At 40.7% G+C, this 26,791-nt stretch overlaps 1 protein-coding gene across 10 annotated transcripts in view; it reads right to left on the reverse strand.

Moving 5' to 3' along the window:
• Positions 1 to 26,539, reverse strand: part of relch (RAB11 binding and LisH domain, coiled-coil and HEAT repeat containing) — a 38,872-nt gene extending 12,333 nt beyond the window's left edge. For 2 of the 10 annotated variants that reach the window (XR_005204933.1, XR_005204934.1), the window contains exons 1-22: positions 25,989 to 26,539; positions 16,596 to 16,685; positions 13,449 to 13,520; positions 13,241 to 13,296; positions 12,958 to 13,071; positions 12,451 to 12,657; positions 11,792 to 11,886; positions 10,631 to 10,748; positions 10,304 to 10,461; positions 9,147 to 9,222; positions 8,965 to 9,060; positions 8,150 to 8,173; positions 4,244 to 4,356; positions 4,047 to 4,137; positions 3,251 to 3,322; positions 3,014 to 3,154; positions 2,701 to 2,865; positions 2,118 to 2,265; positions 1,866 to 2,022; positions 1,620 to 1,743; positions 994 to 1,042; positions 264 to 343 (exon numbers count right to left, since the gene is read on the reverse strand). Coding sequence is in view for 8 of the 10 variants with exons in the window: in XM_037756712.1 (XP_037612640.1) it covers positions 264 to 343; positions 994 to 1,042; positions 1,620 to 1,743; positions 1,866 to 2,022; positions 2,118 to 2,265; positions 2,701 to 2,865; positions 3,014 to 3,154; positions 3,251 to 3,322; positions 4,047 to 4,137; positions 4,244 to 4,356; positions 8,150 to 8,173; positions 8,965 to 9,060; positions 9,147 to 9,222; positions 10,304 to 10,461; positions 10,631 to 10,748; positions 11,792 to 11,886; positions 12,451 to 12,657; positions 12,958 to 13,071; positions 13,241 to 13,296; positions 13,449 to 13,520; positions 16,596 to 16,685; positions 25,989 to 26,451 (2,709 nt within the window). In the remaining 2 variants the exon portion in view is untranslated. The remainder of the gene's footprint in view (positions 1 to 263; positions 344 to 993; positions 1,043 to 1,619; positions 1,744 to 1,865; positions 2,023 to 2,117; positions 2,266 to 2,700; positions 2,866 to 3,013; positions 3,155 to 3,250; positions 3,323 to 4,046; positions 4,138 to 4,243; positions 4,357 to 8,149; positions 8,174 to 8,964; positions 9,061 to 9,146; positions 9,223 to 10,303; positions 10,462 to 10,630; positions 10,749 to 11,791; positions 11,887 to 12,450; positions 12,658 to 12,957; positions 13,072 to 13,240; positions 13,297 to 13,448; positions 13,521 to 16,595; positions 16,686 to 25,988) is intronic. The other 8 variants (XM_037756712.1, XM_037756710.1, XM_037756713.1 and 5 more) reach the window with 8 other exon arrangements.
• Positions 26,540 to 26,791: the final 252 nt, after the last annotated feature.

Genomic DNA, 26,791 nt, shown 5'->3' on the forward strand with positions numbered 1-26,791 from the left:
TTCCCTCGTGACAAAGAACGATAAAATGCAATGCGGTTCACATTCTATACATTAACACACATGAAAGTATAGGGTTAAAAAGTAGTCAAAAAGTCAACTACACATGTACGTACATACATATATATATATGTACATTATTACATACATATTACATATTATTATTTATTTTTGAGATGTTGGGATCGGCTTAAATCAGCTTAAAGAGCTCTCTTCGAGTGTTTTCCAGTCAGCTACTATTTGGCTGTGGTCTGCTATTAATTTACCTGGTTATAACAAGTCAGCACTCCAGTGGCGTAGATAGGAACTGTAGCTTTGCAGAGAATATCGTTCCCTTCTGACGTATCTGACAGAGGAATAAAAACAGAACAAACTAGGTAAACATTTCACTGTATGCACAACTATGGGACAAGATTTGACACTTACACTCTATTTTTCTGCTGTTAAACACTATTACAGCTGTGCTGGACATATCGTGTGAGTAACCATCATCCGTTTTTACCCAGTTAATCAGGGAAATTAAAAAAATATGCCCATACATTTAAATATGACAGGACTGATGAGGTGCAGTCTATTATATCGTGCTAAGGCATTTGGCAACACTGACTGTGTGTCACAATGTGTTTACAGCGTGCATTACATCGCTGTGGTTTTTACAAAAATCTATTGAAAAGGACAATTGCCATGTAAGGTCACAATGACCTAAACACAGACTGGGACCCAGTGCAAAAACACATTTCATAAATGGCCACAATACCAAAAGCTAAATCACTTGGCAGCCAACTGAGACCAAGCACCTCTTATAACTACAGAAACATGTCCGGAATAAAAAAAAAAAAAGAAGAGGGGAACACCCATACCGGACTCCAAATAGCTTGTTTACATCAACAGTGTCGGCGGGTGAACTCCACCTACCAGCGTTCTCTTGAGAGAGCTGAGAAAAATCTTACAACAAATGCACATCTGTGTTTATGTGTAGGTTTAATCTGCACTCACCGACATTCTCTTCAGATAGTCGGAGGATCTCTTGGAACTGTGGTTTAACCTGAAAAAGGTCATGAAGATAAACAAAATGTCATCATTACATTTATAAATACCACTGACATTTATTGTAAAGTACTATTTTACAGTGGTTCTCAATACCTCACATGGATTTTTGATAGAAATCAGAGACACATTCATTATTCCCTACATGATTAACACTGAAATGGATACTCTATAGTTAGTAGTAATAATAATAATAATAAATTCAACTTATATGGCGCTTTTCAAGGACTCAAAGACGCTGTGTAGTAAACAAATATTTAAAGAAAAACTACAAATAAACAGCATTTTGCATCATCACTGACAGGTCTAATGTTGCATAAGTGCACTGTACACATCAGTAGCAAGAGTGAAGTATTGCTTAGTGAGATTTTTAGCAAAAACTTGTGTGAATGCTAGGACATTACATTTTTTGCAAGGCACAAAATAGTGCACATACATCTCAAACTTAGAATTTAGACACTCAAAATGTCTGAAATAAATTTAGTAGCAAATGGATTAAGGTATTCAGTAAAGCCAAAAAACAGTTGTTAAAACCAAAGTGTTGTGGCAGCACATTTTTACACACATGGTTGTACCTTAGTGTTGGTGAAAATCTTGCCGAAGGTGCGACAGAGCCTCCAGAAGAAGCGAGAGAACTCGTGTACGCAGGTCGTTGACGTCACATTGATACGACTGACGATCTCTATGAGCTGCGGAAGGCTGAAGACAGAGCAGACGGATGGAAATATCAGTGCGTGTGACAGTTTGTGTATGCTTTTGTGACACCATGTACAAAGCTGACTTTACACGTGTGTGAGTGGGTGTATGTGTGCATTTCTCACAGTTGATTGACCACCCATAGCAGGCTGTCCCAGCCAGTGGTTCCTTCATGCTCCAGCTGGTAGTCGTAGAGCAGCAGCAGAGCACTCAGCATCTCTCTGCTGCCGATGATGGTCGCCACGTCCTGGAGGGGAGAAGCTGGCCTGGGGAACCGGGTCACTGCAGGAAACAAAAGACACAGGAACAGGAATAGAAACTCAGGAAATGTACTGCATTAAGAATTACTCCTTCTGCTTGTTACTTCTATGTCCTACCCTCTATTGCAGGTATGTCTCCGTTGAGTATGGCTCTGCTGGTGAAGGGTGCGTTCTGCAGCACCACAGCAAACAGAGGAGGGATGAGCGACTGCAGGGCCGACAGGAACACGTGTAGCTTGTGTTCATCCAGACCGTGTTCTCCTTGCTACAGAAAGAGAGAGACATAGAAGGGAAAAGAGAAACAAAGAAAGCAAAAGTGAGGAAGTGCAATTTATTGATTTTGTGTTGTCTCGAGATCTGTAGCCATCAACACAACTTAAATGCTTTTGTAGATTTTGCTCATATGCAGTAATGAGATGGACCAAGATGGACAAGAGGTTATTCATATGGTGTGTCCATCTACTTCTTTATAGGGTAGACATATTCAAAATGCACATACCTGTATTGTTATGTGTTGTATTGGATAGTTTTCCTTACAATGTTTATCTACATGAACAATGATTTTCTGGTACATATTCACAGCATTTTTCTATTCTTTCACACATTTGCTCTGAATATTCTTCTGAATATGTCTTTGGCTCAACAAACTACATTTTTACTATCGAGAGGGGGTGAGAAAAAAATGCACAAGGTCACTTACCATAAGTAGTTTCTCTATACGTGCCAACAGAGAAGGAATGAGTGTAGTTTGCAGGCTGCCCAGCTCTGTGGTCCAGGCAGCAAAGGCAGGAATGAAGACCTGGTGGACTGCACTGACCACCCGCTCTGACGGGTCCCCAAGTGACAGCAGCATCAGCTCAAAACCCTGGACGACACACACATATTGATGAGCATGAAGATTTACCCGCAAGCATTTGTGTTATTGCTAAAACACTGTTTAATGAGAAAAAAAAAAGAAAGTAGAACACTTTTTATGTTAAGTTCTGTACGCTTTCCTCTCATAACACACAAACCTGGGAGTACTTGTCAGCATCATCTATGTAACCCATGATGATACCCAGACTCTTGACCACAGCCTCTCTGACCATGTCAGCCTTATCTTCAGCGAGCATCTGCTGCAACATGGACAACACCAAGGAGCTACGGATCTCCTTCTGCAGACACATAAAGCAAGTTGGTCAGAGACAGAGGATTAATTTATATTTTAATCATCTATATTCATGTAAAATCTCTTTTTTTAATTTTCTTACAGGCAGGTATGGTGCTAAGGCTCCACAGGACTCTGCCACTAACAATCTCCTCTCTGGATATTTGTGGTTAATCTGCAGAGGAAGAGAGAGCGAGATTTAGAGGAAAACAGGTTTTAAAAGAATTACAGAAACAGAAGTTGAAAGGAGGAGAGAGGTAGACTGGAGGGCAGCCACCGTGGAATGGAAACAACTTGAGTATCATCAACACGCTGACCCTGTGGAAACCGCTATTAGTCTTTCTGGGCAGATTCTCAGCCTTCTGGCAGCTGTTGTTCAAGTAAATGTGTTGAAAATGAGGTGACACAGGTGGCAATGAAAACAAGACTGCTATCATAAATATGTCAGGGACATCATGGAAATAATGATAGTGATTTACTGTGTAAGAATATGCAATCACAACAACATTGAATGCTCACTTAATACTAGACACAACTCAGATTTGTTTCTAATATATCGCACAAATATTTTTTGCATTAGAGCTTTGAGCATTTCTTGCAAAACACGAGTCATTTCCTTTATGTCAAATCTACATACGTAAGAGGCAAAGTGGAAACAACAAAAATAGTCGTGGTTAATATTAATGCTGTTGTTTTTGTACTGAAATAGAACAGAGAAACATCCACCATAAAGTGGAAATTAGGTGTCACAGAAAGAAAGAAGAAATGACTCATAAAAAAAGTGAACTAAAAGGTTGAGCGCGTGTGTGTAGGTGAAACCCTCTTTGTATTACCGTTGCAGAAAACCAGTGACAGCATATTCAATAAAAAAAGGCCACCTGCATGTGTGTGTACTGTACCTGTTCCCAGCACTGAGGAAGTAGTTCAGCCTCGACACGCGTGGGACCCACGTGCCTCGCAAACGCAACACACCCCGTCAAGATCATTTGTCTTTGGAAACACACAGAAACATATGAGAACATACATATCTTGGATGTTAAACAATGGTATCCAACCAGCAGAATAAACTAATAAGCATATTGTTTGATCTAAATACCTCTGCTCATCATCTGGTCTCTTGATGAGGTTAAAGAGGATGTGGAGGAGCTGGTCTCTCTCTTTAGGCTCTGGGTGAAGGCAGGCGGTACATAAGATGAGTGGGATCAACTCCTAAAGGTGAAACGATGAGAGAAAGAAACAGAGATATCAGTTTAGATTACTTTGATAAAGGCGAGCGAGGTTGAAACACACAGGGAAAGGATTATCGGTAGCAGTCAAGCAGGCCTGGAAGTCTATGGAGGACGGGGAGAATTAAATGTGTTTATAAAAAAGAGGAGAAAATGGGAGAGTGACAGGGAGAAAGAAATACACGGGGTCACCTTTGAAACCAATAGGAGTCTTTCAACACCAGTGAAAACATGCTTACCTTCAATACCTCGTTGGTGTTATACCTTGACTCATTTGGCTTTGGAGTCACGCACATACAATTAGAGCCACGTACTGCGGAAACTTAAATAGTGCATGCACACACCAGGACACGGCTGCATTTAGAGAGACACACATATACCTATTGCACTAGTTCCCCTACTTTAACACAGCTCTATCCCAGAGTTCAGATAGAGTTTATGGACCTTCCAGCCAGAGGGGAGAGAGCTCAGCCGCCCTTGATACAGGGCCTCCACGGCCAAATTGTGGTCGGCCCTAAATTCCCGCCACACACACCCAAATTAGAGAGTGCATACAGAGTTAAAAATATGTTTTTTTTTCAAACAAACTCTGTTTTTTTTTTTCCAGAAAGATATCATAGTTTCTTGCCAAGCGCTGGAAGAACGAGCAAAACCTCAACGCTGGACGGACAGATGGACCCGACAGAGACACTTGGGTAAAGATAGGCTGCGATGAGTCACTTTGCTCAATGCTGGACCAGCCCTATGAAGTCGGTGCCATGTTGGCTATCTTTTAAAAAGTAAAAATATGACATTGAAGTTTAAGAGGGTCATTTTAAGTGGTTTTAAATGACGACTTCAATACGGGTGAAATCAGTTCAAGCATCAAAAAGCAGCAAATGAAATGCATTCAGGGAAATTTAACTGTCACATTCGATAATATTCTGCCCTGGCCTCTAAAAATACCATGCATCCTCACAAAAGAGACATTTGTTGGAGACTTAACAGCACTGGCCTGATAAAACAAATAAAGGAATTCAGCACACATCTGAAATGCCAGAAACCATGCTGACCCCGTTCTATTTCTGTGTGAACTCCTGTGCTTCTGATGTGAAGACTCCTTCAGGAGGTTAAACATCTGACCAGTCCTGGATAAACATTGTGGGCAGGTAGAGTGGACAGCACGACGCCAGGACCCGGAGGCTTTACTTCAAAGAGCAGAGCGACTGCACATTCCAGTCCGAGGAGGCAAAATGTTGATTTCCACATTCGCATCCTACCTTAACAACTCCTATCAAATCTTTATTAAAAAAATGTAATGTATTTGTAACAGTTTTCTGCCTGTTCTCACATTTAAATAATCAAATGAAATGCGTATAAGTGCTGGTATTAACCTCAGGGCTGTCAAAGTTAACGCGATAATAATGTGGTAATTCAAATTTGTTTTAACGCCACTAATTTCTTTAATGCATTAACGCAATTGATCTTTCAGAGGTTGTAGCGGGCTCAGTTTTAAGGCTAGTAGTGAAGATACTAGCATCATATGAAACTATAAAACCTAAGGAATCCATTGGTTCCAACTATGTTATACTAGCTTGTAGCGAATAAGGTTAAATAACACTCCAAATTTACACTAAATTTTGCAGTGGAAAAACTGTCATGGCAATTTTCAAAGGGGTCCCTTGGCGTCTGACTTCAAGATATGTGAATGCAAATGGGTTGTATGGGTATTGGCTTTATCGTGTTATGATTTCAGCATATTTTTTATGCTAAATGCAGTACCTGTGAGGGTTTCTGACCAATATTTGTCATTGTTTTGTGTTGTTAATTGATTTCCAATAATAAATATATTCATATATTTGCATAAAGCAAGCATATTTACCCACTCCCATGTTGATAAGAGTATTAAATACTTGACAAATCTCCCTTTAAGGTACATTTTGAACAGATAAAAAATCTGTGAATAATTTGTGATTAATCACGATTAACTATGGACAATATTGCAATTAAATATTTAAATATTTAATTGCATGAGTCCACATTGTTACCATAATCAATAAAAAATAGAAAGTGACTATCTCTTTTGTAGCACAAGTAAATGTCCATATGGACTTGCATTTCTATACATACAATGCGGTATCACTATGCCTTACAATATTCTGTGTATTATGATTTTGTTTTATTTTAATTGTGACTTGCTGAACAGGCGTCTCTCCTCCAGGTGCCTATTTTTTTCAATCCTTTTATTTTTAATCCACACTGACTTTCTACTGTAGTGTCAGACAAACCACAGCTTCAGAATGTAAAAAAACACCTTGTCATTTGAGTTGTAACTTAACTCCTAATCTTTTTTCTCGGAACAGCCCTGATAAAACTGCCCATTCTCTTTGTCTTGCTAGTAGTTCGTTAAAGATCACAGTTAATCTTGTCAGTAGAAAAAAGGAAGTCAATCGTTAAAGCATATATTTACTCTCTTCATAGTGATACCACTTCTTGTAAAGCCTGGACACACCCTTTAATTGTATATTAAATAGAATTAAGAAAATAGCGTTGTAGGAATTGACCATAAATCAAGTCCAAAGAAAAGGAGAATATACAAGCACATTGCATTATGCTACAGTACAAGCACAGTATTTAGAGGAAAAACATCATGTTTAATGATTTACAGTGTCTGATATTACAGCCAGGTGGCAGGCAGAGTTACAATGCATCGTTCCACCGTTTGTTCTTAAGTGGGTGTCACGTTCAGACACCTAAAGGCGTGTCTCCTCTCCAGGCTTAGAAAGCTTCAAGTTGCAAGATGGAAGTGCGAGCAGCTGTGTGTGTACGCAATGTCATGGTCGGTGAATCTAACGGATAGAGTACAAAGTCCACACCACTCAGACCCAGAGGCTTAAACGTTCTAATCTTTGTCATCCTCTCCCCCCCCCCCTCTATCTTGATTTTGCAAACAGATTACGTTTCCCATAACTGTGAGAGGTTGACTAAAACAACATATCCATTGTGATATGCAAAGCAGTCCCGACTGAGAACTACTCCAACCAGACTTACCTCTTTCGAACACTCACATTTTGTGTCTAATAAAGTTTCAACACCCTGTGTGCAAAAAATGCAAGCGCGTAGGATTTGTATACGCACGGACACACACAGGCACAAATTGCATGCAAGCAGTTATGTGTGGACAGAACACCTGTGCAGGTGTCTGCATTATAGCAAAAGCTTGTTAATGTCTAATCTATTTTAAAATCTCCTTCCCTTTGCCCTCTGTTGTTAGGAAAAAGCTGGTTTACAGTTAGTTACCTGGAATCACTGCACACTTCAAAAAACAAAAACACTTTTCTTTGGTTTTATTTAGCCATATTATAGCATAAAGCCACTTTTAAATAGCTTGCTAGAAAATGTTATCAGATTAATTAAAATCACAGCAGAATCTCAAAAGCCACAGCAAATAAATCAAGACAGGGAACCAATCAGAAGTAAAGATACACTGGGTTTAACAGTACATGACCCACCTACTGTAAGGCTAAAACTGCATACCTGAAGCCACCTTTACATATTAGCTCATATTTTGGCTGTAAATCAATTTTTCAATTTCCTTTTATGGCAATGCAATAACGACAGTCATTAGCACTTTACAGAAATTTCAGCGCCAAAGTGCTAATTAAAAAAAGTGAATAATTATGGCAAGTCAGACTCTAATGTGGCAGCAGTTGTAGCCGACAGGAGCAGGGCGTTAGTTATGTATTTTTAGGGTCATACGTATGAGAACCATGCGGATGAGTGCGTGACAGACTCACCTGGCAAAGATGTGCAACCATTCTCTAGAAGAGAGGCATGCATGAGAGTGAGAGAATGAGTGAGACGAAAAAAGAGAAGAGTAAAAAATAAAACCAGCGAAAGGACAGCAAATGTGAGTGGTGGTGGGGGACAAAAAACAGCAGAGGAGAAACAGTGATGATGACACTGGTGAAAAAACAAACACCATCATAAAAGAAGATGAAATTCCCAATAAATAGATAGACACAAGTCAGCTGGGTATTTGAAGGTTACGAAAGTTTTGTCACTGCAAATGTCTTAAATGAGCTCTTTATTCATGCAGCTCGCTGGCAGAAGACACAATCAGATCTGGAGGTAACAAGCAGAAAGGTGCTAAGTGCAGCATTAGTACATGACAGTTAGTACAAACACTAAATAGACCACTGCCGAGAACACTGGAAGCCTTTATACGTTGTGTAACACTACACTGACATGTTGGATTTTGGGAATGCCCTGTGGCACTAACCAAGAAGAGGTTGGTGTTCTTTCAAAGCAAACAGAACTCTTCCTGACAATAGCAGATTGTGAAATGGGTGAATCACCAAACAGAAAAATCATTTCCATCCTGTGGATCTCCTTCAGGAAGAGGTTAAGAATTGGTTACGAAAGACAAAGTTTGGATGGGAATTTGCAAGCTGAAGATGACCATTCAATTTTCACCTTGTTTAGCCCTGCTGCTGAGTGTGTATCTATTGGATCCTACGAGCAGGAGCCTGTGATGATGACACTAATGAAGGGGCTACAGGGAGGAGGAGGAGGAGGAGGAGGAGAAAAGGAGCATCAGAAGTGGGGTTACCTCTCGTTTGGCCAGAAGGACATTAGGGACGATGTGAGGGAGGCAGCGGCCCAGCATTAGCATCACACTCTCTTCGCTGTCTGCTATACGAGACACCTGGAAAAGAGAGGGGGGACATTATGGACCGTACTGTATGTTATCATAAATGTACTGTTTGTAAGTCTGCATGAAAATGTGCTGACCTCTACTCCCAGGCGGCTGTCGGAGCACATTCTGCAGAAGGACAGCAGGGCTTGCAGGAAGGCCGGGGACAGCTTCCTGCGACACCACAAACGACAAGAGACAAAAAAACAGTCACTACAGTCCGTACCACTTAATCTATACTGCTCTGACCACTGAATGATGGGCCTTCCTGCCAGAGAGCATAGTGCCGCCACTCTCCCATGTCACTGCTGTGCATTTCAGTGGAATAAAAAAAATAAATCTATAGATAGATGGAGTTTGGCTACAAGATAACACAGCAGCACTGGGACCTGTTCAATAGCAAATGATGGCCAACTGTATTTTGCCACTATTTGTTTTGGAACTGTACATAAATCTGATAAAAGTATAAATATATGAGAATAAATAGGAACAGCCTGGTGTCCTAAAAATTACATTCCCATACAACAAAACGTGAATTACGTTTAGAGGGAAACGTATTTTGTCGCGGATTACGCTTGTTTTGACATATCACAAATATGCTTGAAGTGATAGTCCGCGTAGGTAGGAGGATGGGTAAAGAAAACGGTCACTTATTTCAATCATATTGTGTTTTTACTAAATCTCACCAAATAGTTGTTGCATTTTGCTTCAACTTACAACGTCAACAACATGTCTAAAACTATTTAAAAGTGCGCGCGTAGTCCAGGAGGAAATACGTTTCCCTCGAAACACAATTGTGATTGCAGTTTAGTTTTATGGGAACGTAATTTTGTAGTAGACAGGGTTGATAGGAAACACAGTATTCCATTGACTGGATGATTCCCTAGATGCCACTGCACTAAATATACTACAGCATGGGTGGGACAGTGGTAAGATATGTTTATACATGAGCAAAAGTCAAAAGTTCAATTCCCACCAGGACTGCTATGTGCTCTGAGGACATTATGTAAGTACAGATACTGGCAAATAAGTGCTGTTGCATTCTCCATTGTGGCTGCATAGGCTGATAACTACCGCCATCTAGTGGTAATATTTAGTATCTACACTGAGAAGGGCTGTTACAGGCTGTTACAGCATACTGAATATCATTTTCTGTAGTCTACATTCAAGTACCTCACAGAAAATCTGTAAGGATTTGAGTTACACAATCTAATTTATCATTATTCTATACAGGAGGAATATACAGAATTTTCACCTGTTAGGCTGATCAAACTGGACAGGAGGCCGACTCTTAAGCTTGTTGTGGGACTGTGGGTGAGGCTGTGAAATGTTCTGAGTAGCGGGAGGGTCCGGGATAGTTTCAGGCTCTGAAACCCCCCGGATGTCCAGATACTGGCCGTTATCTGTAGGAGGCTGAGGGTAAGACGAGATTAAGTTAGAATGAATGGGTGAAACGTCTGGGTCTCTGCCAAACTACATCAAGAAACGTGCAAAGGTTCACTTTCTATCACTTTTTTTTATTGCAGGACACTGGTTCTATTAACATAAGTCTGTGCATTATACACTCAAATTGACCACATACCACGGAGAGAGGGTCAGTGGTGGTGGTGGAGGAGGAGGGGTTCGATGTATTCTGGGAGCCCAGGTCCAGAGTGGCCGGAGGTGGGGAGGACACAGTCCTCTTCAGTGTATGAATCTCACTGTTATGTAGGGGACAGGAGACATGAAAGGACACAGTCAGAAAACAACATATAATACTTCTTAGTGAAGAAGTGAGTCAACGAGACCAAAATCTTCCATCCAAAAGTAGCGGCAGAACAGTTCTGTTAAATGCCTCGACAATTTTGGATTGTGGTAAAGCCGATTTGTCTGAATCTTAATAATTCCACATGGAAGGAAAATAGGTTCTCAGAGCAGGGTTTCCTCTGTAATTTTGTGCTTGGGGGACATTTCCATACTGGTTCTACCTCATGGCCTGTTTTGGTCACAGTTATGGTCTGAAGTGCTGAAAACATTTCCAGATTTTCATGCTTCTAATTTCCCCCCTAGTGGTAAATGTTCTTTTTGTAATGGCATAGAAATAGATGTGTGTGAGCATCACAGCATTCTAACAGCAGTCATATGATTAATAGGACATATAGCCAAAACTATAGGCAGCGTCTTACTAGGAATCCCCACTGGAAGCGAGATATAAGAGAGAGGTGAGTGGCGCGTGACCGTTCTGTCATCCAATTGACATTGACTCCGCCTTCCGTAAACACCTCTGCCCGTCCATCAGTAGCAGCTCTTTGGGAGCGGAGTGGACAGCAGCTCATTAACCTGCCTTGACCACGGTGACTGACAGCGGATGTTTACTGAACCAAAATAGTTTTCATGTCGGCTCCATGAGAAGAAATCAGACCTATGTATTCATTAATTGATTTTATTCCGCCGCCCACCGTAGCGAGTGACTTTGTAGTGAAACAGGCGTGCTCACAGACAGACTGGGAGCCTTGATCAATCAATACAGATACGGTTAATAAGTTCAAAACACATATACAGCAGGATATATGTGTGATTTAAACAGCTGTCTACGCTTCACTAAACAAAAATAGAATTGATACATTGAATAAAATGGAAGCGTATCTGTTCTGTGAGACGCTTGATTGACGGACATTAAAAAACCCTTTCATTGGGCATTGACTGTCCCACATACTGACTGAGTCACTTGTATATTAAAACAAACATGCACTCAGGCACACACCTCTGCAGCTTCTTGATCTGCTCGGCTAGGCTCTGCTTCTCATTGTTGAGGAGGCTTATCTGGTATTCCAACTCTTGGACGACTTCTGTCTGTTGCTATAAAGGGACAAAAAAAGATCATACAGACACTTTATTAGCTCAGCTTAAGAGTGGGTACTCCCATAAGTCAAAACTTCTTCATCAGTTTCTCAGACTTTATTGAAGGAAGCAGACACTTTTCATTTAGTTCCACAGCCTTTTACTGAAACAATGTCAATGTAGAGGGGGCAATTAGGTTTTTCCATCATCATCATCATCACCATCATCATCATCACCATTATCATCATCATCATCATCATTCATGCTCTGTAGACCATTTCCAATAATTAGCTGTGATGAGGCAGAGTAATTGACCTTCAGGGGAAACTGGCGTTGTCTCTCAAAGACAGCTGTCCAGTATACAACTTTAAATCATGCAAATAAATGAGGGTTAAAGAGTGACAGCGAGAATAACCATCTTTACTTTGGAATAGGTACAATTTTCTGATCACAAAGCTTTTGATGCAGCCAAAGGCAAAAATACCTGACTGACCACAATCCAACATTGATGGATGGAAGGTACAAACTCAAGAAGAAGCACTGTACATCCATGAATTACAAACCATACGTGTACATACACACCGACACACAAACCTGATGTGAGAGGTCAGGCTTCTTTGGGAGCTCTGGGGCGATGCAGTTTCCCGGAAAATCGCCGAAATCCACCCCTACCGACACTTCGACCGTGTCCCGAGGAGAAGGGAGGGGGGTACCGCAGTTCCTGTAGAGCTGTAACAGGTCGGGGGGTTTGGGGGTGTTGAGGCCGACGTCATCCCACAACTCGAAGTCCTGGAACGAAATAAAAAGCAAATAATTAAACAAAACTCATTTGTGGCAGAAGTGGGCGTGCCCCTTGAATAGATAAAGCAGGACACCATGCAGGCTCAGAACAAGGACAGCTGATCCGAGTTGTTGAATTTATTTATGGTCACATGACCCTACCACGGCTCTTAGATCAGTGTCATCATGCTTGCAAGTCTCCTATTTTAGCCTTAGGAATAAAAAGACTTTTAAGAAGTAGGCAGAAATCAATGATATGAAAATGGTTAACTCAACTTTCAAAATTACAACAGCCAGAAAAATCTTTACCTGATCATCATTTTCATCAGAGAAGGTGATGGATGAGAGTTTGTATTCGTTTTTTAATAAATATTCATTCACAAGGAAGTTTAAGGCTCTTTTCTCCAGTGGGCGTATGGGCTCCTGAGGCAGAGAGGAAAGAGAAGCTGTGAAATGATTTACTCAAGGTCTCGCAGTAATATCATCACAGGTTTTTTTTAAAAAGGAACACATTTATTCTTTATATTCATTTGAAAAAAAAAAGGAAAAGGAAGTCACAAATCTTTTCATTCCCAACACTTAAATTTCCCACCTGAATTTCTGGACTGGACTTGAAGTTTTTTCTCTCCTGAGAGGGCACTTCGCTCTCTGAGAAATTGAGAAGATTTTAGATGAGTTTGAAAGGATGCTGAGAGTTATTCATCTAGAGGAAATTCTCTTAGAAAAAAAAAAAAAAAAGAGAGAGAAAGCTGTAACAAAAGAGGGTTTCAGGTGGAGAAGAAGTTAAAAGTACGCCACACCTGCTGCCTGAGTCAAGTTGGCGCGCAGAGCCTGAATGGTATCCTTTGCTTTCCGTAGCTCAAACTCCAGCACTGGACAGGAAGTGACAACACACACACACAGGAAATGCATCCAACCAAAGACAGGGAACAAACAAATAAAACAAAGATGGGCATGAAAAACAAAACAACCACACACGAAAGATTGTAAGAGTCATAAAAACAAAACAACAAAAAGGGATACATGCAAATCATGGGTCTAAGGAACGCATGCAGCAGAGGATCATGGTAAAGCCGGCTGGATGACAAGTGTGTGTAATGCATTGAGACACATCTCAATGGTAGGGTTTTCCTGCCCTCGTTTTCCTCCCATTAACTTTTACTTAAAAAAAATGGGAGTCCAAAGTTACTTCAATCGTAGCTGAGGTGAGCAAATCTATTCAAGCTACTGAAATGTAGCCTTGATAATCTAGGAGCTGTCTGACAAAGGATTTTTTCCAGGCAAATACCTTACTGCCAAGTAATTAAATCATTTGGTTTCAAGCCACTCAAAGGACAGCCACTGCTCAGGTTTTTTACTTCTTCTAGGCCATCATACATATATGAACAACACAATCCAAGTCGTTTCTGACGTCTTATACGATCAGAAGCAGCAGACATTTGGATAAAATTGTTGATTTGTACATTGAAATTTGAAACTAACACTGAATAAAGAAAAAAGAAACACACAGGATTCTTAGACACGTTAGATTTAAAAAAAAAAAAAAAAAAAAAAAACACACGCAAAAAAGTAAGAAGCGATGGAGCAGGAGAACTATGTTGCATAGCTGTGCACTGAAAATCTGCCATCTGATGGGATCCTGTTGATGTCCCCTAATCTGTTATCTAATATCTAGGAATGTGGTTCAACAGGTATAGTGAGAAGGTTTTAACATACTAGCATGGAAAGTGCAAAAGGCATGTAAAATGTTCAATTCATCAATCTTAAGTATAATAATTTCCTGTTTCCACAGATTTAAGAATACTAAATCCCTGCAAAAAATAACACATTAATTGGACTTTTGCTGACCAAATCCACCCACTCTCACTCCATCAATCCCTACCCTGTCGAGCAGATCAAGAGTGCACAGGATGCAAGCGCAACAAAATGGAAAACCAAGAACTGAATAACGGGGAGAAGGTAAAACAAAAAAAAAAAAAAGCAAAAAGCTAGTCTGGATGGAGTGACTTGTCCAGTATTGTTCACTGGGGTTTGATCAACGTCAGGAGGAAGCCAGAAAACCCAGAGTCAGACAGCTGGGGGCAGGCATCTTGGCAAGAAGAACAGGTCGTGGGGATGAGAGTGGGGGGTGGGTGAAGAGGGAACAGAGGAGGGGCGAGGTGCCAATTTGGTGAATAATAGTCTTTTTTGTTTTTTAAAGATGCACAATTTGTAGTTGGGAGAATGGAACCAACATCTCTGCTGCATGGTTTTTACTGTGCCCTGGCTATACATTAATGTACAGTATGTTTTCATAAACTGATAAAAGCCCCAAACCATAAAGCAAGCTAACTCCCTGACATTTATAATTAATAGACATCTAAACAATCCTATTATAATACAGAAAGACACTAATTTTCATGCTTTGCAGTGATGTACAGTACAGAAAGGAAACATAAATTATAGAATATGCCATTAGTTTGTTCACAATTCCATACTGCCGTTATGGATTGGGGCTTTTCAGGACTCCTTGACTAACACTTACCGACCAAATGGGTGGATGACTACAGAAAGCTGGTAATGGATAATGTTAACCACTGAACTATGGGGGCTAAAAAGTTATGTTTTCATGTTGGTGATTATAGAATAGAAAGATGAAAACACAAGGCAGATTAAGTTAACATTACAGGATAAAGTCCCTGCTCCTTCTGCATTAATGTTTAAAGTAAAAGGCTGATTCATCTTGTTTTGTTTTCCTTCAGTCAACAGTGTAAAAATACTCACAATATCTGAAAACCAACAAGCTGCTCGTAACCGAGCAGCTGCTCTTAAAACCAGCGTTCTGCGATGAGGCGCCATCGGCGTCAGCCTTAACTGTTAATGTATTTGGTGAAAACCATGTGATGGTGTGTCACGACAGAGCCACAGGGGGAAGGGGGTGTGATTTGAAACAATGCTGAGACAGGTCCTGTACCAAAAATACCACAGACTGACTCAACAGTGTGAGAGTTGATGGGAGGAGGCGTGAACACCTCTAGTTAAAAGTTAAAGAAAGAAACATACAGCATGTTGGAAGAATACAATGTTGATCCAATATAAGGCTGCACAATTAATCGAATATTTAATCTTGATCACGATTTTGGCTTCCCACAATTAAATGAACCTGATTGACTACGATATTGACGTTTAAAAATGCATGCTCCGCTGATAGAAACTCTGCTCCATATCTAATCAAGTGCTTCCTGAACTAACAGCCAGTCACCAGGGAGCGATCTAGATGATTTGGCTTCATTTTTGGGGAGCTGTCATGCTGCTGCGCGCACACCCTATACAGTGGCAACCTGGGAACATTTTATTTATTTATTTTGATGCAAAAATGTGTAGGCTACATCAGCAGGAATGTAGCACAACATGGAAATGAAAGCAGTGCTAATGTGAAAGTGCAATAAATATATTTTGTCCCTAAAATCAATGATTAATCGTGATCTTAATATTGATCTAAATAATTGTGATTATTATTTTGGACATAATCGTGCAGCCCTAATCCAATATTTTTGAAATACATAGTCTGTTGATTAACTTAGTCCGACCTGGCTAGTTTAAAAACTCAACAAAACAGAATGATAGTGTGAAAACACAACAACACTATTAGTTTAGTGTGGGTTCTGACATCAAATGTGTTAAAAATAAATATGCTTATTATTTTGTCATCACTACAAAAGCAGCTCTTATACAGCTGTGCCATTGTGACAACATCAGAATTCATACATATTTCAATTTTGTGGTGGCTTGGCTCACGCTGACATCACTATTGGACAGTCTTTGATGCAGCTGTCAGGTGTTGTTCTCTTTGTTTCTATGCCACCCTCCCATTCTGTCGTTGCCTATTCTCCAGATTTTTTTTTTTTATTTCTCTGTGGTAAGCCGGGTCTCTCGCTTTGAGCACCTGGCAGTACGGTTCATCTTACCTGCCACCCGCTCGTCCGACTCTCGGTTGCCGTCGTCGGAGTAACGGGCAAAGTCCAGAGAGTCCAAGGTGCTGATGCTGCCTGCTCGATCTGAACAGAGAGACACAGAGACGAGACAACAGTGAGACAATACGATCCACACAGAAAAGTTTAATGTCAAGCAGCACGGAGAGCTTAAGAATGTGACAATGCACTGATGCTGATCCTCTCTGAAGGGGACAGGGTCAGCTACACAACAGTAGCCCCACTGCGGTAGGGATGCAGTATTTTTCTCTTAAGGACTCCTAACCAGGCTGGAAGCGTGCTGACACTGGGCTCGAGTTAAAGGATGGTGACTAACCGCTAGGCCACTCTTCTACAGAACAGATGGAAACTTTATTAAATTCAGCTAAAAGCAGAGACCTTTAAAAACTATGTGGGAAGGTTATGCTTTAGCCAAGGAAACATATGAGTCACTGCACATGTGGGAAAACAAATCAATCATAAAACGTTCACTTCGCCCATTTCCCAACCCAACACCTCCGACCCACAACCTCACATCTGAGTAGGTATTGTTCACTCAAAGAACAGATGAAGCTGATATACATAAGCATACTTGTGCTCCTATTTCACTGAGGTAGGCTGGTCTTGTAGCTTAGCCAATGGTGTTAGTTTCCCCTCCACCTCAATACAAGTGCAAGACTGGACTATTTGTTCTCTGATGTCTCTGATACGGTGGAAGGTCATGTCAAATGTAGCGTGTAGACTAGCTTTAAAACCATAGCTCGGTTTGCTTTGCAACGGGTAGTGATTCAGTGAATGTGTGAGTAATGAAGCTGAGAATAAAAGCATTGTTGGTGCAGAAGTGGATATTTTGTTTTAACCTTGAGTAAAAACACACACACACACACACACACCGCAGGAACTTGAGACTTTCTGCTTTTAGGTCACATTAAAGAAAACAAGTTTTAAAAAAGATCTTTCTCAATTAGCCTCACACCAATTAGTGACCTTGACTTTCCTGGGCTTACCAGAGAGTTCTGTGTTTTTTTGTCTGGGTGTGATGATTCATATCAATTCATGTTTGCCTTGCAGACTTACATTATCAATGCTCCTTTCTTTTCTGGAAGTGTCCTCGGAGTAGATTATTATTTGGTATTATTCAAATGGCCTAGACCTTTCAAAAAGGAAAAAAAAATGTTGCTCTTGTAGTTAGGGCAAAGGGAAATGTCAAAGGAAAATCAGTGTGTGTCCCTGTGTGTAATGCTTGACAAGATTTTTTTTTGTTGAAAAGTGTATAAAGTAGATGCTTATGCTTTGAGTGGTTGTGTGTGTGTCACATGTTCAAATGTATGAGCATGCAGCGTCACAAAGCACACACACTCTCAGTCCTGTGACTGTACAGTGAGAGTGGTTCTGAGCTGGCTGTGAGTGCGATAGTGTGTCATTGTTCTGTCATGCTGAAGTCAGGTTATCACGTTTTTTCTGCGGAGAACGATTCCAGCTATCTTTACTTCCTTGTAGTGTTGTCATGATACCAAAATTCTGACCGATACTGAAACAATAACAAGGCAAATACCTAGGGAACAGTAATGGAATAATATATGACAAAACATGGAAATTAAAATTATTATTTTTGTATTAATGAAAAATGTATTCATTAGAAAAAGTAATCTAATGTCCCCTATATTTTAATATAATTTATTTGATAGCTAACTTAGTATTTGCAACCAAATATCACTTTTTAAACATAATTGTTATTAATAAGGCTTTTTTTGTGAAACAGCGCCCCCTCCGGCTCATCGGTAACAGTTCAGGCAGAGAGTGGTACTGCAGCAAACAAAAAACCCACAAAATGATAATAAATTCAGAGGAAGTTATGTGAGAAGTTGATGTGGGGGAAAGCTGCTAAAATCAGGAAGACGCCACAGTAACTGTAGAAAGTACCGTTTTGTTTCGAAGTGGTGTTTGTGAAGAGAACGTCACTCTCGCTCAGAGCGGGAATGTGCAGCCGGTGAGCGGTTCATGACCTGCTTTAATCGATTTTTCAACTTCATTTGTTGACTCCATCCTCCTGGTTAGTGCTAGCTAAACCTCGGGACCCGCAGTTCATTTTCTGACCGCTTTCTGATAGGAAATAGCCTACGGCTCGTATTAAAACACTGTCTTTCTTTTAAAATATCGGTACTAATAAAATGGGGTATCGTATCATTTTACACGGCAGGGTATTGCGATACCTTTCTAGCATCGGCATACCGTGCAACACTACTTCCTGATAATGTGTGGGGATGTTTGCTGCAAGTGGCTGAAATCTATTTGGTGAATCAGTGTATAATTTAGTGTTTTATGCATGTGTGTGTGAGGGTGGAAAAAACCTGTAATTCCACAATGTGCAGGAGCATGCACAGATCTCTTTTGTGTGTCTGTGTGTGCCTAAATTGCACAAAACGAGTATTTCTTCCCGGCTGACCTTTTCAGTTCTGTGCCTGTGGCGTGTATTGTCTGGACTGTGATAGATCTGACACTTCAGACTGTCACCTCTTCACTGCACTCCTGCCGTGCAGCTTGTGTCACACACACACACACAGACACACATCCATGCATAGTCTCTCTCTCTCTCTATGCTCTGGAGTACATGCGTGTCCCCATCTCACATTCAATCACACGCTACAAATGAGCCTTTATTTGTACGCTGAATGAAGGAAGCCTCTTTGTCTCTCTGGTGGTTTGTATTGAAAATACTAATCTTTTTCTTCAATCGGGAGGCCAACGAGAGCTTAAGGAAGAGGGAAGACAAACATGGTGATGGATATTTTTTTTCCGCTTTGGCAAGAATACAAACAAAGCAGATCAATTGGAGACAGGAAGAGGAGCAAGAGTTACATTTAAAAAGAGCTGATACAAATAGAGACAAGGAGACAAGAGTAGATGGATTGGTCAGGAGGTGTAGCCAACAAGCTCTTTTAATGGGAAGGATGTTTTGGCAAGACTGTCAGTTATTTCGGAAATATAAATAGGGTGAAACAACAGGGAATGAATTATAGAGGATGCGAGGCAGGCACACAAACCTGTACAAACTTTTGTCTAACAATATCAAAATCAAGAAAATACATTCAATGAAATATAAAAATGAATCAGCCTGTGTAGAAACTGCGCATGATTGTCACCTGGTTCTAATTCAACACCGCACTAATCCCATGTGTAACTGAACTATAGGCTATATATTTGCAAATATGAATTCCATGCATAGATAATAGTAGTAATTGGTGTAACCACACTGTAACGCAGTTTCTGTGGAAAATATTTAGTATGCTGTGCCAATTCTCAATGAAAAAGCACCACACGATAATAACCTGCAATGTGATTTGCTCCGCCGCTAAGACATATGCACATACACATGCACAGAACCACTTGCATTCATTCGCAGACACACACACACACAGCTTAATGAAAGACAGAGAGTTATGAACAAGCAGCCAGTCGGTGCTTCGTCAGAACTACATGAAGCAAAGCCAGCACTCCAACAATATCATCAATCGCCTTGACAACTCCTTGCCCCAGACAGAGGGAAAGGATGGAGAGACATTATAAAGTGAGAAAACATGAGGAAAAAGAGAGAGTGCACATCAAAGCTGGGCCAACTAACAGGATTGTTTCAACAGGACAGTGGTGTGTGTGTTTGACCTGAATTGCCATTGTGCCAGCTTTACAGATTTGTAACAGGCGAGAGCACATAAATAGTGGTTACAAAGAACCTAACTAGAACTTATCATGTGAAGCTACTCTATGGCCTATTTGAAGTAACAGATGGTTAGTTGCCTGCAACTACAAATTAACTTTCAGATCCATGTCCTGAGTCACTTTCTGGTATACCATATTATGTCATGTGGCAAACCACACCAGCTTCTTAAATGTGGCAGCTTAACGTGAACCTTGTACATGGTACAATTTAATTGACTTGCATGCTACCTCGAAAGCTCCTCGCATGATATGAACGAATAATTACCTGCATAGACAATGAGGGGTGGAGAGAGAATCATTCATGCCTGCTTGCCACAAATTAGCAAACTGGTGAGAGATGCCTTGCTGTGCCATGTGGCTCAGAGGAACAGCTGCAGGTATGATGCTGCTTGTAACACGGTCATTATCCTGCACAAGCTCGCTGCAATCGACTGCTTACAGCTAACAGTCACTGGTTGTGTGTGGTGGATACTTTCAGATTATCAGAAGAATCAGAACCCTTACCAAAGGCTATTAATGCACTGTTTATAGAACTATTAGGCTAAAGCATAGACCAGCCAAGCAAACCATAATCACACTCAGCCAACGATGCATAATTTTTTTGTATCATGCTCTTGGCTGGCTGGACCGCTAACTGTGTGGTTACCACGCCGTGCCATGTCACTATGACTTGTACAGTCCATGCAATAATATGAAACCCCCACGCATCCTTTCCACACCTTCTGAAGGCATAACATTCTGCAGGTCAAATTTAGGTTGCGTCGGAAATTCCACACTAACATGCTAATTAGTACGCTAAAACAGTATATGAGATATTTTAGTATGTCCGAAACCTTAGTATGAAACCAGTAGTAAGGGAATCGCATACTATTTAGGGTGAAATATTATAGTATGCAATGCTGGACACTACGTTGGCATAAATATCCCGCAATGCAATGCGGTAGTGACTAAAACGTCAATTTAAGATTTCACTTTTCTAGGCGTAGTATATATATATTTTGAATTAATTAAGACTTTGATTCTCACAAACCGTCGTTTTGGTCACATGAGGTTAACACGGGTTACCATGGTTACACGTCTCCAACCGGCAAGGAGGCTCTCAGGAAGTGACGATGTAAATTACTGCTCAGTGCATCCGAAACGATACACACTACTGTTAATTCACACATAAGTATGTTGATAAGTATATGTATTGGGTATGTAGTGCATAGTGTGCGATTTTGGATGCAGTCATATTCTAACGCAGTAAGTACACCAAAGGTAGAGGTTGTTTCTTTTGTAGGGCGTTGAGTCAAAAGCAAGGTATTAAATGTGTTGCTACTCTTGGAAAAATCATATTGGAAAACTGGCTGCCTAACAACAACAGAACAGTTGACAACAGAAGACATTCGATCAGTATCCCTTCCTCCTCAACAGCTACTTAACTATATATCTTTCACCCTTCGAACATGACGGAAAAAGATCATTCCAGTGATCACATGAGGTCTCGGCTCATCAGATAATGCTCCCTCAACAACTTCCATCAGCTGCTCCATTTCTTTTCCTTCTATGTATGGTAGATTTGACTCATCAGGAATGCAGGGTTATCTAGTCTCACCAACCTAATAAGACTGAGATCACTGTTTCTCTCCGTGACCAGTTTGTGCCAGTTTCACAACAGGGGTGCTGTCAGTGTCAAGTCCTGTCATGCGTTTCGAAGACATCATCATAAACACATTTATTCTGTTACCGACGTGCTCCTAACCTTTTAGGGGTTTGTATGATAATGCAACCACCAGACCTTGGCGACTAACACACACACACAGCTCACAGTTTGTGTTCACTGCTGCGGTCTCTAAAACGTATAAGTCAGTCTACGCATGTATTTAATTCTACAGGGTGGGGATTCATACTGTCAGTGCATCTGACTGACTGCCATCTACTAAAGCTAACCTCAGGCCAGTTGCCTAGACCCACACTAAAGATTATACAACAGCCTCCTTAGACACCAGGTTATTGTCCATTGCTACTGCACCTAAATGAGGAAAATAAATCTTTTGGTTATAAAACCAGATCCTCTCTTTCTTCAGCATTTATTTATATGCTGTGGTTTCCTTCAGCTGGAAAACTGCCAAATGTTTATACAATGGAAATTCATCATCTGCATGGGCTTGTTGCTCATGCTTGAAAAAAAATTACAAATGCAGTGCCACTGTCATGACATACTGTAAATTATGTGAACCGTTCAGAAACTAAAACACTGATTTGAATGCTGGAATTGATGAGGAGGAATTCCTCAAATGAATGACCAAAATTAGCCTGCACGTCCTCTAAAAAACTGACAGGAAACATTTCCAATTCACTCTGCCTCGAATCTGGTAGCATGCAACACAGACAATTCTTGGCAGACACTGAAAGCCATATGTATTTAGTTCATTTGAACTGAGTCCAAATGGCAAATCACATCCACTGGTGTGCTATTGCACTTATAATATTGACAAGATGCAAAGAGCATCTGCTTTCATAGACACTGATTAACGGAAATAAATACCAAATTACCTATTTTTTTCAGTGACCGGTAAATGTATGAAGACTCTGGGGTGTAAAGATCTGTTAATCTGTGTTGAATCTGGGTACTGAACAAGGGATGTAGAAGTAAATTCAATTCACACAGCCTATAGTGCTTCCTGCGTGTGTGCCTCTTGATTGTTTCAAAGATAAGGTGGGTGTGTAAGCATCCATAACGGTCACTGGCATTGTTTCTATCCTGTTTCTCTTGGATCTGATGAAGATAAATACACTTTAATAAGACAGATCCAATCACTGCAGTGGAGAATACCGAGCTGAGTCATTTCCATTAAAACTTAAGAGTCCTTAAGAGGATCCAATTAAGAAAATGTACAGACGAGGGCATTTTATAATAAACATTATCAGTTCATATCCTTATACAGGGCCTTTCAGAAGCTCAATGGTATAAGTCAAAATATCCTCACGGTGTAATTTATACCTTTCTAGCTCTCTTTGAATGTAGCCACCAGAGGTCTGTATGTTAAGTGTGAATAGATTTGTTTCGCTCACCTCATTGAATTGGGGCCACAAGAAAAAGGTTTTGTCACTCACATTTTCCTTCAATGCCATGCTCCCTTTCTTTGCTATACAGTTGAGTTAAAGTTTATGGTAATACTACTCCTGCTGCTCTTATAGCAGGCTCTATTTATGTGCGGCTTGGGCTGTCACCATGGTTACAATTTGCATAGCATGTTTGTTCATGGGTCCAGACTTCCAGTCACCATATAATGCTGCAGGTTATTCCCATGCAGAGGTCCTGTAAATGGATGAGGGTTGGCCTGTCCGCTGCATTTTGAACCACATGCAGGCGATTTAAAGCAGATTGACTGAGGCAGGTGTAGAGGGAATTACAATAGTCTAGACGGGAGAATATGAAAGTGTGAATTAATAGTTCAAGATCTGTGGAGGATAAGATGCATCTGATTTTAGCAATGTGTCTTAGTTGGAGACAAGTTTAGTGACATGATGGTCAAAAGTCATATTCCGGTCAAAGATGATACCAAGACTCTTAGCTGTAGGACTGATATTGGATTGAAGTGGGCCAATAAACTTAGTTCAATGCAGTATTGCAAATGCAATTTGTACAAGCCTTTCTCTTCTTCTATTGGCTCTCTTTTTTCCTTCTCTGTAGCTGATCCTGACCTCTGACATCCCTCTCTGGCCTAATGAAAAGGAGAACGTGCATCTCCCTAAAAGGCTTAATTACATTTTTTTACCATCACATTTAATGAATGATGTCTAATTATCTTTTGATATGTTTAGATATATTTTCTTTTCTTCTGTTCTGTTTGTTGTATGTATTTCATTGTTTTTATTGGATTGTTTTCCCAATGTTTGGTTAGGTTTTTCTGCACGTTGTGTACTTCTTGTTGTTGTTTAACTAAAATGATGTTAGTTTAGATCTTTCTTCCTTTCTTGTTATTGTTTTTTTTTTCTCCTGCAGGTTGGGGGGGGGGGAGGGGGGGGGTCCTTTGTGTATAAGCCTGTGGCTTCTTGACCTCTCCTGACACATTTCTTGTTTTTTTTTCATTGACTGGATTTTGTGCAGTTTTATATATGTGCAAATAAATACAAAATAAAAAATAAAAATAAAATAAATACATTAGAATGATTATCTGTCATAGTATCACTGACAGTGTGATATATAGCCTTAAAACATTGCTGTGATTATGTAGTCTGTCTTTTCAAGTCCTGCAAGTGGATGAGGGTGCAACAGATATACACCCTTGAACCAATAAACCAAAGGGATATTTATTTCCCTGTCTATCTAGTTTCAATGCAGTATTGCAAATGCAATTTGTACAAGCCTTTCTCTTCTTCTATTGACTCTCTTTTTTCCTTCTCTTTAGCTGATCCTGACCTCTGACATCCCTCTCTGGCCTAATGAAAAAGGAGAATGTGCATTTCCCTAAAGGGCTTAATTACATTAGAATGATTATGATTATGATAGGTCCCATCCAGCTAGACAGTGTGATATAGCCTTATAACATGTCTGTGATGATGTAGTCTGTCTTTTCAGTCACCATATAATAATGCTGCAGGTTATTCCCATACAGAAGTCCTGTAAGTGGATGAGGGTGCTAAAGATATACACCCTTGAACCAATAAACCAAAGGGATATTTACTTCCCTGTCTATCTAGTTTCAATGCAGTATTGAAAATGCAATTTGTACAAGCCTTTCTCTTCTTCTCTGTAGCTGAGCCTGACCTCTGACATCCCTCTCTGGCCTAATGAAAAAGGAGAATGTGCATTTCCCTAAAGGGCTTAATTACATTAGAATGATTATGATAGGTCCCATCCAGCTAGACAGTGTGATATAGCCTTATAACATGTCTGTAATGATGTAGTCTGTCTTTTCAGTCACCATATAATAATGCTGCAGGTTATTCCCATGCAGAAGTCCTGTAAGTGGATGAGGGTGCTACAGATATACACCCTTGAACCAATAAACCAAAGGGATATTTACTTCCCTGTCTATCTAGTTTCAATGCAGTATTGAAAATGCAATTTGTACAAGCCTTTCTCTTCTTCTCTGTAGCTGAGCCTGACCTCTGACATCCCTCTCTGGCCTAATGAAAAAGGAGAATGTGCATTTCCCTAAAAGGCTTAATTACATTAGAATGATTATGATAGGTCCCATCCAGCTAGACAGTGTGATATAGCCTTATAACATGTCTGTAATGATGTAGTCTGTCTTTTCAGTCACCATATAATAATGCTGCAGGTTATTCCCATGCAGAAGTCCTGTAAGTGGATGAGGGTGCTACAGATATACACCCTTGAACCAATAAACCAAAGGGATATTTATTTCTGTGATGATGTAGTCTGCATGTGCAAATCAATTTAAAAAAAAAAAAATACATTAGAATGATTATCTGATTCATCCCATCCAGCTAGAGACAGTGTGATCTAGCCTTATAACATGTCTGTGATGATGTAGTCTGCAGGCCCTATATAGACCAGGAGGGCAGGTGCAAGCAAGAGGATAACGTTATCTCATGATCGATATGGCTTCCAAAACCCCAGTGTTTTTAAAGCTAACATTACCTAGAAAGTGTAGCTACCCTAATGCAGCATTTACAGACAGAACTACGTGACTATAGCACTGTGGAGCAGCTACTTACTCAGTGGTCCTCCAGGTCCGAGTACCTGGTCCTTGGCAGGCGGAGTGCCGCTCTGTCGCTCGAAGTTGCCCGGGTTGGAGAAATAATCCCTCAGTCTGGGCAGCTCTCTGCCAGCCTCCAGCAGCTCCGTGTGAAACTCCAGGGCCGTGAGAATGTACTGGTCCCGTATTAACTGAGCGGCGATACCATCCACAGATATCCGCGTCTCCGCAGCGGCCATAGCGGAGGTGGTGGTGTTGGTGTTGGCCGCACCGCTGGGGCTCGTGCGGTTGCTAGACAGCAGAAGCGTCGGAGCCTCGGCGTCCGCGGGCGGAGAGAACGGGTTACCTGGCGACGGCCCTGGAGCTCCATCACTAGGGCTTCTTCTTCTCTCCGCTGTGTCAACTGTTTCTTCATCATTAGGGCACCGTGATTCAGCCTCTTCCTCTGAATCACTGAGATTAAACGGGTTGATCGACGCCATCTTTTTGTGTTGCACTGTATAAAGATTTGTAAAGCTAGCTCGAGCTAATGAGAGATCCGCTCTTCTTCCTGAGTGCTAGCTATGATTTGATTGGTTGGCTTTGACAAGAGGGGAAAGAATGCGAAGCTGTGATTGGTCGAATGGGAGAGATGTTATCCCAAGTCCCGCCCCTTTCCTGGGATACTGGAAAATGATTGGATGATGGTTTTGACAGGAAAGAAAACTGGGCAGGGCACATTTGACAGCTGATAGCTGCTATGCTACCTAGCTACTAGTGATGGGAATTCCGGCTCTTTTTAGTGAGTCGGATCATTTGACAAGAGAGTGCATGTCACAGCCT

Source organism: Sebastes umbrosus, chromosome 21, assembly GCF_015220745.1.
Source record: "Sebastes umbrosus isolate fSebUmb1 chromosome 21, fSebUmb1.pri, whole genome shotgun sequence".
NCBI classification, from domain to species: Eukaryota; Metazoa; Chordata; class Actinopteri; order Perciformes; family Sebastidae; genus Sebastes; species Sebastes umbrosus.